Genomic DNA, 10,589 nt, shown 5'->3' with positions numbered 1-10,589 from the left:
TGCATGGAAGGATTCTCAACAGTATTTTTAATCATCGACCAGTTCAAACATGTGACACATTTCCGGTATCTGTGGGACCTAATCCCAAATCTTCCGGTCCATGGAAATTATTTTGTGACCACATTTGTGTACGCCACTCAGGACTGAGGTGGGGAAGAATTTTTTCACTCAAAAAGTTGTGGTCTTGTGGAATTCTCTCCCACAGGAAGCTGTTGAATATGTCATTAGATATATTCAAGAGGGTGTGGGATGTGGCCCTTGCAGCTAAAGGGAGCGGGGATATGAGGAGAAAGCGGGATTAGGATACTGAGATTGCATGATCATCCATGATCATATTGAATACTGGTTGAGGCTTGAAGGGTCAATTGGCCTACTCCTGTAGCTATTTTCTATGCTTCTATATTTTCTATGTCTCTACATTTCTTTTAGGAGTGATTTGAAAACAATTTGTTCTGAGGATGCTTCACCCACAATTGAATAGACCCTTCTGCATCAGGTTTTCTGCTAACACTATAGCAGTAGTAGTAGCAATTGGGAAGAAGGAAGAGAGTGAACATCTCACTGAGACTGCATGCACTTGCTTCCATTTGATTGTAATATTGTGGCACCTTTTCATTAAAATTATACTGGGGCTAAAAGGGTTAAATTATGAGAGCAGGTTGGATCGAAATGGCTTGCACACCCATAAATCCAGTGATTTATCAGTTTAATCTCTGCTATACTCCTCATCTTAACTTCATGGCATTCCTTTTCCCTATTTCAGAAGCTAAGTGTCAGTATTCCAAAATTAGCAAATTAATTGTTGAGTATAATTTTTTCAAGCAGTATTCCCAGTTTAAAAATAAAATGAAATCCAATTCTCACTGAACATTTCAAAAGCAGTTGAAAAATACAGTTTATATAAAAGTTAATACAAAAGTTCAAAGTTACTACATTGCATAAGCAGTGTTAATGAAAATGTTGAATCCAGGTGTGTTCTACCTGCGGGTCTATGGTACCTGTACCGCAAAGAATGACCCTTTCTCCCGGAGTCGCTTTTAATGCAACATATGCTTTTAATGTGTAAAGTCAGCCTGGGATTTAGTTACAATCTCATGGACCCCAGGCCCAATAATGCCCTTGCTATTTTCCATTACATGTTTCAAGTTTTGAAAATGCTCAGCAGTAATGAAAGAGCACTTTTTGAGAACACAAAAATTAACACACACCACCAGGTTATTTTCAAAAGGTACCATCTCTCCCTCAAATATCTACCTGATTATTCCTTCAATTGAACAGACTACCCATCAAATAAATCCCTTCTGCTTGTAGAAATAAATCTGCAACAATTCAATCAGAAAATATTGTGAAAACATCGAGATAAATAGAATTAAAAGGCACTGAGTCTTAGGAACAGCTGATTGAAGAAGTCTCCTTAAAGATATAGTGGTGTTGGTGTTGACTGCCTGTATTGACTCACACTCACGTACACGTACAAACACATACTCTCTCACGCACGCTCACAGTCACACGCGCACACTCTCACTCTCTCTCATGCACGCACGCACACACACATATGTCTATGGAGTGAATTTAAATTTGCAGAATTATATTTGCATTCTATTTTTGCTCAAAAAGCACACAACCTGCAGGCAGTCAATCCATGTAACATTTTTAAAATTCCTACTTTACAAATAGAACCAATATGACTCAAGATTGGGATACAGACAGAGTCTAACCTCACACCTTTAATACATTGTCTGAGCTGAGATGTTACCTTTTTTATAAATCTTAAGTTATCTCGAGAATGTGACTTAAAAGAACTTCTAGGATTTACATATTAATGGACCAAAAGCTGCAACCCATTCCAAAAGATGAAAGACTTAACAGCAATCTAGATTTGTTCAATATATCATTTGAATTGCACGACACTGTGATCTTTTGCTATAAATTCTGTGTCTTATGAATCTGCCCCACTGGTTACCTGATGAAGGAGCAGTGCTCTGAAAGCTAGTACTTCCAAATAAACCTGTTGGACTATAACCTGGTGTTGTGTGATTTCTCCTTTAAGAGTGAGAGACGACCACAGTTTAATCAGTTTAACTTTGTCGCGCAGGTGATTGTATTGGTCTAGCTTTCAGATCTTGCTGTAAGGATTGATCAGTAACACAGTTTCATCAACCATCTCACAGTTCCGCTGATCTGGAGACTGGAAGGTTGGAGATTCCGGAGGCTTGTACTCTGCAGGCAGATTGGTGTAATCCTAAAAATACAGAGACACACAACATCAGAAACAGAAACACAGAAGAAAATAGAAAAAAAAGGACATTAAGAAGGAGCCTTGTCTCTTTCTAACATTTTTTCACACTCTAATGTCCCCCTGGATTAGATATAGGACTCCTTCCTGAGTCCTTACTGTTGATATTGAGGATGAACCCAATCTCAGGCTTGAAGCTCCAATCTGGAAGAGTTTAAAAGCAACCTCACTACTGCTGCTTCCTGACAAAATTAGCCATGGCTCATTGGATAGCACTCTTGTATCTAAGGCTCAGAGAAAGTGAGGAAGGCAAATGCTGGAGAATCGGAGTCGAAAAGGGTGGTGCTGGAAAAACGCAGCAGGTCAGACAGCATCCAAAGAGCAAGAGAGTCGATGTTGGGCATTAGCCCTTCCTCAGGAACGTATCTAAGGCTGGCATCCTGATGTTGTGAAAGATCCTATCGACCTTGGTCCATGAACATTCACTCAAAAATGCAAATTAGGAGCAGCCCCTTGACCTGCTCTACCTTTTAATAAGATCATGGCTGATCTGACTGGAACCCCAAATCCACATTCCCCCGATAATCTTTCACCCCTTTGCTTACCAAGAATATATCTAGCACTTGCTTAAAAATATTCAAAGACTAATTCCACCACCTCTTGGGAAGGAGTCATAACCCTCTGAAAAATAACTCCATCTCTCTGCCTTCAATGGGTGACTTCTTATTTTTAAAACTAGTTCTAGATTCTCCTCCAAGGTGAAGTATCGCTTCCATATTTACCCTGTCAAGACCCATGAGAATCTTGTGTATTTCAATCAAAACCTCTTGCTATAAACTCCATTTACAACCCGAGCCTGCCCGACCTTGCCTCACAAACAAACTCCTGAACTGTTTCTGATGGATTCACATTGTTCAGTATTGATTAGATTAGATTCCCTACAGTGTGGAAACTGGCCCTTTGGCCCAACAAGTCTACACCGACCCTCCGAAGAGTTAACCCCACCCCCCCCAGACCCATTTCCCTCTGACATGGGCAATTTAGCATGGCCAATACATCTGACCTGCACATCTTTGTGACTGTGGGACGAAACCGGAGCACCAAGAGGAAACCCACGCAGACACAGAGAGAATGTACAAACTCCACACAGACAGTCACCCAAGGCTGGAATCGAACTTGGGTCCCTGGTGCTGTGAGGCAGCAGTGCTAACCACTGAGCCACTGTGCTGCCCCCATTCCTTGAGTCAAGAAGCTAACACTGTACACAGTACTCCAAACATGGTCTCCCAGCGCTCTTTACAATTGAAACATCACCTCCTCACTCTAGTATTCCTTGTAATAAATGATAATGTAGTTTGAGTTTTTCCAATTACTACCTGTACTTGCACAATCACTTTTTGCAGACTCCCAGATCTCTCTGACATTCAGAGCTTTGCAATCTTCCACCATTTAGATAAAGTGCATCTTTTTCGGTCTTCCTGCCAAAATGGACAGTTTCATATTTTCCCACGTTATGCACTATTTTCCTAATATTTACCGACTCAACAGTTTGCTAAATCCCACTTCTCTGCTGACTGCAATTGTCTTGAGTTCCTCCCGCTTTTCCACTTCCTGGTTTAAAGAGGTTTCTTGCATGTTACTTATATCCTCTGTATTGATCCAGCTTGTTCTAACTCCCACTCATCGGTTTCCTACAACATACACTGGGCTGACTTGACTGCTTTACAATGATCCTGGGAGAGTCCACTGCACATTTACAGACAGTGTTTCATCCATTTCCCCCATCCCCCCACCAAAAAGAAATTGGCTAATCTCTGATCAGGACCTTTGATCTCTTCCATGCAGGTTTTCAATAGTTCAATCGCACTCACCTGCTCTGTGAATACACTCCTCTGTTTATTAATCAGCTTCACAATCTGATCAAAGGTCGGCCGATCTGTGGGCTCAAGACTCCAGCACTTCGTCATGATGTCATACCTATTAGGCACAGAGTTCAAAGGTCACGTGCAAGTCTGGGTTAGTTTTACACCAAGATGTTCATCTTAACGTTCATGACTTCAAGTCCCTTTTACCCTCAGGACTTGACCTTAATCCACTAAGCAAAAGATGCAATATCTGGATAAGTCTCGCACCATTGGCTCAGTCTAGAGCATTCAGCGGGGAGTCAGGTTGACACTCCAGTGAAGTACTGAGTGAATGTTGCTCTCTGTCATAGAATCCCTACAACATGGAAGCAGCCTATTCAGCCCACACTGACCCTCTGAAGAGTGTCAACAACCAACCCTATCTCTGAACTTCCCAGGGCTATTCCCTCTAGCCTGTATATCCCTAAACACTATGAGCAATTTAGCATGGCCAAACCACCTAACCTGCACACCTTTGGATTGTAGGAGGAAACCCACACAGACACAGGGAGAATGTGCAAACTCCACACAGACAGTCACCCAAGAGTGGAATTGAACCTGGGTCCCTGACACTGTGAGACAGCAGTGCTAACCACTGAGCCACCATGCCACCCTAAGTATTGGCCAGGACTCACCGAGTCAAAGTGATGGTTCACAGGATCCTTGCTTCCATATAAAAAGCAATGCCTTCATTCCTGTAGCACTCACAGGCTATAGAGTCAAAAATCAGGTTTCCCAAACTAAACTAGTCCATTTGCCTGGATTTCCAGCACTAATGAGTTAGTCTGGATTTCATGTTACAGTCTCTGGAATGGGACATGGACAGGCATCATCTTTCACATGATATGTTAAACAAAGCATCATTTGTCCTCATGTACATTTCACTGTATTTTAACACTCATCTTTCACTTATAACAAGTTTCAAATAACTGAGTGACTTTCTGGACTGTACCAAAGGATAGTTAAGAGTTAAACAATTAGTTATCCATTGGTTGAGCGGACTCAAGATGACAACAATCATTGAATGAAGAGAATGATAAATTCAATCCTTTTCTTGTTATCCCAAAGGAAGATTGCACAATGGCAGAAGTCTCTTACAATTCTGGAGTTGCAGAACTCGGCCTGTCCATCTGGAACCCACTTCTTATCAGTTTGTAGAACCTACTGTTCACAGGAATTCCAGGATAAGGACTCAAACCTGCAACACAAGTACATTTTCACCGTCAATATTTAGGTCGGAATCCTGGGAGTGTGTCTGTATCACCTGGGAGACATTGGGAATGGGTCAGTATTTACAGGGGGGTCACTGGGGAGTGTGTGTGTAATTACAGGGGGGTCCCTGGGGAGTGTGTGTGTATTTACAGGGGGGTCACTGGGGAGTGTGTGTGTATTTACAGGGGGGTCACTGGGGAGTGTGTGTATATTTACAGGGGGGTCCCTGGGGAGTGTGTCAGTATTTACAGGGGGCTCACTGGGAGTGTATGTGCATTTACAGGGGAGTGTGTGTGTATTTACAGGGGATCCCCGGGGAGTGTGTGTGTATTTACAGGGGGTCACTGGGGAGTGTGTGTGTATTTACAGGGGGTCCCCGGGGAGTGTGTGTGTATTTACAGGGGGTCCCCGGGGAGTGTGTGTGTATTTACAGGGGGGTCACTGGGGAGTGTGTGTATATTTACAGGAGGGTTCCTGGGGAGTGTGTGTGTATTTACAGGGGGGTCACTGGGGAGTGTGTGTATATTTACAGGAGGGTTCCTGGGGAGTGTGTCAGTATTTACAGGGGGGTCCCTGGGGAGTGTGTGTATATTTACAGGAGGGTTCCTGGGGAGTGTGTGTGTATTTACAGGGGGGGTCACTGGGGAGTGTGTGTATATTTACAGGAGGGTTCCTGGGGAGTGTGTCAGTATTTACAGGAGGTTCCCTGAGGAGTGTGTGTATATTTACAGGGGGGGTCCATGGGGAGTGTGTGTATATTCACAGGGGGGTCCCTGGGGAGTGTGTGTATATTCACAGGGGTTCACTTGGGAGTGTGTGTGTATTTATAGGGGGGTCCCTGGGTAGTGTGTGTGTATTTACAGGGGGGTCCCTGGGGAGTGTGTGTGTATTTACAGGAGAGTCCCTGGGGAGTGTGTGCATATTTACAGGGGGGTCCCTGGGGAGTGTGTGTGTGTGTATTTATAGGGGGGTCCCTGGGGGGGGGGGTGTGTGTTTACAGGGGTTCACTGGGGAGTGTGTCAGTATTTACAAGGGACTATTTAGAATGGATGACAGTTGCATCCATCCATGGCAAGTAGACAAGGAGACAGGAGGAATATTGACTTGTCAACAAATGAACAGCCATGTTACCCAGTGAGAAGATTTCCCAGAGCAGGATGCCGTAAGACCAGACGTCACTCTGCACTGTGTAAACACAATCAAAGATACTCTCTGGAGCCATCCATTTCACTGGGAGCCGTGCCTGAAAGGCAAACAGCAGGTGATGACAAACACTGAAAGAGCAAACAGGAGGCAAGTTTAGTTTATGATAACCAGACCATAACACCCAGGATGGAAGAACAAGGATGAAAGACTGAAGTAGGCTATTTGGTCCATCAAACATGCTCCACCATTCAGTGTGATCACAGCTGACCCTCTACTTAACTGCCTGTGCAGCACAGACATTGCAAATCAGTGATATTAGAAACTTATGCAGGGCAAATGACCTCCAGAGAATAGATTACAGTCTTAAAGACATCATCTGTGTTCAGAGAGAATGATGTCTTGAGTATGGGATTCTATTTTCCCTTTCAGCTGTTTTTTTATATATTTGATGATTCCGTCAGATCTTCGTGAAGGTCATTGTGATGCTCACACTAACTCTTATAAATCCCAACTGTGCCACAGCTTTACAATAACTCTGCTTACATTTACTCACAAACAAAAACAGAAATTGCTGGAAAAGCTCAGCAGGTCTGGCAGCATCTGTGGAGAGAAATCAGAGTTAACATTTCAGGTCCAGTGACGCTTCCTCAGAACTGAATCATTCGATCTGAAACTTTAACGTTGATTTTTTTCCACAGAGGCTGCCAGACCTGCTGAGCTTTTCTGTTTTCATTTCTGATTTACAGCATCTGCAGTTCTTTCGGTTTTTATTTAAGTTTGAGCCTGTGCCCCTTTGATGAGGCACAAAACAGAAGGAAAGAAATTTAATTTCAAAACTGTATGTCACAACATCAGGCCCATCCAAAAAATGCTTCACAGCCAATGAATTGCTTTTAAAATCTAGTCGCTATGGCAATGTAGGAAGCACATCAAGATCCCACAAACAGCAAAGTGCTCTTGACCTGATAATTGGGTGTTTTATGGCAATGGGTAAAAAATGAGGTCTGCAGATGCTGGAGATCACAGCTGAAAATGTGTTGCTGGTTAAAGCACAGCAGGTTAGGCAGCATCCAAGGAATACCTTGGATGCTGCCTAACCTGCTGTGCTTTAACCAGCAACACGTTTTCAGCTGTTTTATGGCAATGTCAGTTTTGAGTTGTCTCACTGGCCTGAACTCCTTGGTGTTTCCAATTGTGACGTGTGATCCTTTCTGTCTACCTGACAATGGAGCCTGGCACTCAGTTTTAGAATAGATTAGATTAAATTCTCTACAGTGTGGAAACAGGCCCCTCGGCCCAACAAGCCAGCACCGACCCTCTGAAGAGTAACCCACCCAGCCACATTTACCCCTGACTAATGCACTTCACACTATGGGCAAGTTAGCATGGTCAATTCACCTAACCTGCACAACTTTGGACTGTGGGAGGAAGCCGGAGGAAACCCACGCAGACACAGGGAGAATGTGCAAACTCCACCCAGCCCGAGGCTAGAATCGAACCTGGGTCCCTGGTGCTGTGAGGCAGGCAGCACCTGGAACTGCGCTGCCCTCCCTCTATAGCACAATGGCAATGCCAGCCTGCATTACACGTTCAAATAAATGTGAACCCAATGGCCTGTGACTCAGGCAGGTGTACCACGCATTGGGCTGTGGTTAATGACCCCTATTCCAGAGTCATCAATGTTTACTTAAGGGAAGGTGCGGGCCGAGTGGTATTATCGCTAGACTAGTAATGTAATATTCTGAAGTCCCAGGTTTGTCATCACATGGCGGACGGTGGTATTTGAATTTAATAAAAAAAAAGGTCTGCCATTAAGAGCCTAAATTTGACCATGAAAATGTTGTCAATTGTTCTAAAAACCCATTTGTTCCCTTTAGGGAAGAAATCTGCTGTCCTTACTTGGCCTGGCCTACGTGTGACTCCAGACCCCCAGCAATGTGGTTAATTCTTAACTAAGAATGAGTAAACCCTAATTTCTAATGAACAATTCGGGATGGACGATACCTGCTGGCCTGGCCAGTGATGCTCAGATCCCGTGAATGAATAAAAAGAAATAAATTAATGCACCTTCCTCTACCATCTGTGAGCAGCCTGGAGAAACCTGTGACTTCCATCTGAATAATGACAGCAGACATACAGGAACACACCATCAACAATAGTATCCTGAGAGTGTGGAAACATGCCCTTCAGCCCAACAAGTCCACACCGACCCACTAAAGAGTAATCCCCCTACTCTATGCTTATCACTGACTAATGCACCTAACCTACCCATCCCTGAGCACTATGGGCAACTTAGCACGGCCAATTCACCAAAGTTGCACGTCGTTGAAGAGTGGGACGAAACCAGAGCAAACGCACACAGACAATGTGCAAACTCCACACAGACAGTTGCCTGAGGCTGGAATTGATCCCAGATCCCTGGCGCTGTGAGGCAACAGTGCTAACCACTGAACCATCTTGTCACCCATTAAAATCATACATTTTCCTGAGTTCAAGATATGCTGCAACTATTCTTTCAATGCTGCTGGGTCAAAATCCTGGAATTCACCTTCTTAACTTGATTGTGGGTGTCTCTGTACCAATTAGACGTAAGGAGCAACTAGGGTAATGAATGGCAACTTAGTCAGTAGTGATCACTTCTTGAGGATTAGCAGAAAGAAGCAGGGTTGGGATTTGGGACATTAGCTGTGTGTGACTGTGTACCACACAATGAGACACACTAACCCATGGAGTTGGTTCCCATCAGACCCTTTGATTCTGTTAAACTCACGTTGCCTTTGACTACGTAGTTGGAGTCATTCATGATGTCCCTTGCCAACCCAAAATCGCAAATCTTGGCGATCCGTCCCTCGGTCAGTAAGACATTTCTGGCGGCCAGGTCACGGTGAATGCACTGTAATGAAAACCCCATAAACTATTCATTCTCTCCCAAAGAGGCGAGCTGCCCAATAACTCAACACCATCGTTTCAGACCGGGGCTTCACAAGTCAATTTCCCAGTCAGAGAGTCAGACATTTCCCATTGCTAACTGCAAGGATTTTTAGCATCAGGAAGAGAGTGTTTGACTCTCAGAGTCACTTCCCCCTCTCAGGCTGAAAACCTAGAACATAGACCTCAACCCCATTTCTCAATGTCCCCATATCCCTCAATCCACTTATCCACTTTCTTGCCATACCGTCATAGCAGAAAGGACATGGAGGTTTCAGGTAAGATTATGGGATAGGAACCATGAAGCAACCTTTCCTAATATGTAACCTGAGAGTCCTGAGCCCAAGTGTAGCCTTTCCACTAATGGACCACTGGCTAATCCCAGACCAGGGAATTGAGCCTGTGCCCGAGGAGGTGCATGTGGCTCAGTAATACACTGGCTCCAAACTCAGGACAAGGCTTTCTCTTCACTAAAAGAAGCAGGGAAGGGGGCAGAAACAGCAAGTCATCATTTGGGTTACAACCAGAGAGATACCTGTCTTTTGCCCACCAACCAAATTCTGGACAGGAAAACTCATGGGTGGCCTTCCTGCTGTTACCAGTGAAGACCCTGAAATGATCAGTTCATGATCCCAGTTCCTAGCTGTTGAGAATAGAGACAGATTTCCTGACTGGTAAACAGAATGGTCAGCTTCACAGATTGGGAGAGGTGGAGAGGCAGGGGACCCAATCTGGCACTGATTGTGACATGGATTGGGGTCAGGCTCTGGTCACTGAAAGCTCTGTCCTGCCCTTACCCCCGACTCCCCTGGCCACCCCTTACCCCCACAACAGCACCCTCTGATTCTGCCCACCCCCTCCACCCTCCCAAGGTCAATGACCTTCCTACGGCTCTTGGGCTTCAGTTGATGATGGCGTCTCTAAAAATGCACAGTTCCTCTGATTGGCTGTAAATCGACAGGGTGGGCGGGGGGAGAATTGTCTTGTTCCTAAAGATTCCCACCCCCACACTTAAATTACGAAAGAGATAATCCCAGCCACTGCGTTCCTCAATCTGTACTCACATTTCTGGAGGACAGGAAATCCATCCCTGCAGCGACTTGGTAGGAGAAGCTCAGAAGGTCCTCTACGTTCAATGGCAACGAGTCATCATCTTCTGTTTA

At 44.5% G+C, this 10,589-nt stretch overlaps 1 protein-coding gene across 1 annotated transcript in view; it reads right to left on the bottom strand.

The window, feature by feature from the left end:
- Positions 1–1,031: 1,031 nt before the first annotated feature.
- LOC132823477 (macrophage colony-stimulating factor 1 receptor-like) overlaps positions 1,032–10,589 on the bottom strand; it is a 66,190-nt gene continuing 56,632 nt past the window's right edge. The window contains exons 14-19 of the mRNA XM_060837384.1: positions 10,491–10,582; positions 9,269–9,391; positions 6,484–6,595; positions 5,239–5,338; positions 4,108–4,213; positions 1,032–2,242 (exon numbers count right to left, since the gene is read on the bottom strand). Coding sequence (XP_060693367.1) covers positions 2,117–2,242; positions 4,108–4,213; positions 5,239–5,338; positions 6,484–6,595; positions 9,269–9,391; positions 10,491–10,582 — 659 coding nt within the window. The 3' untranslated portion in view covers positions 1,032–2,116. The remainder of the gene's footprint in view (positions 2,243–4,107; positions 4,214–5,238; positions 5,339–6,483; positions 6,596–9,268; positions 9,392–10,490; positions 10,583–10,589) is intronic.

This window comes from Hemiscyllium ocellatum, chromosome 16 (assembly GCF_020745735.1).
Source record: "Hemiscyllium ocellatum isolate sHemOce1 chromosome 16, sHemOce1.pat.X.cur, whole genome shotgun sequence".
NCBI classification, from domain to species: domain Eukaryota; kingdom Metazoa; phylum Chordata; class Chondrichthyes; order Orectolobiformes; family Hemiscylliidae; genus Hemiscyllium; species Hemiscyllium ocellatum.
The sequence above is the reverse complement of the archived record's forward strand: the minus strand, read 5'-3'. Positions and strand labels throughout refer to the sequence as shown.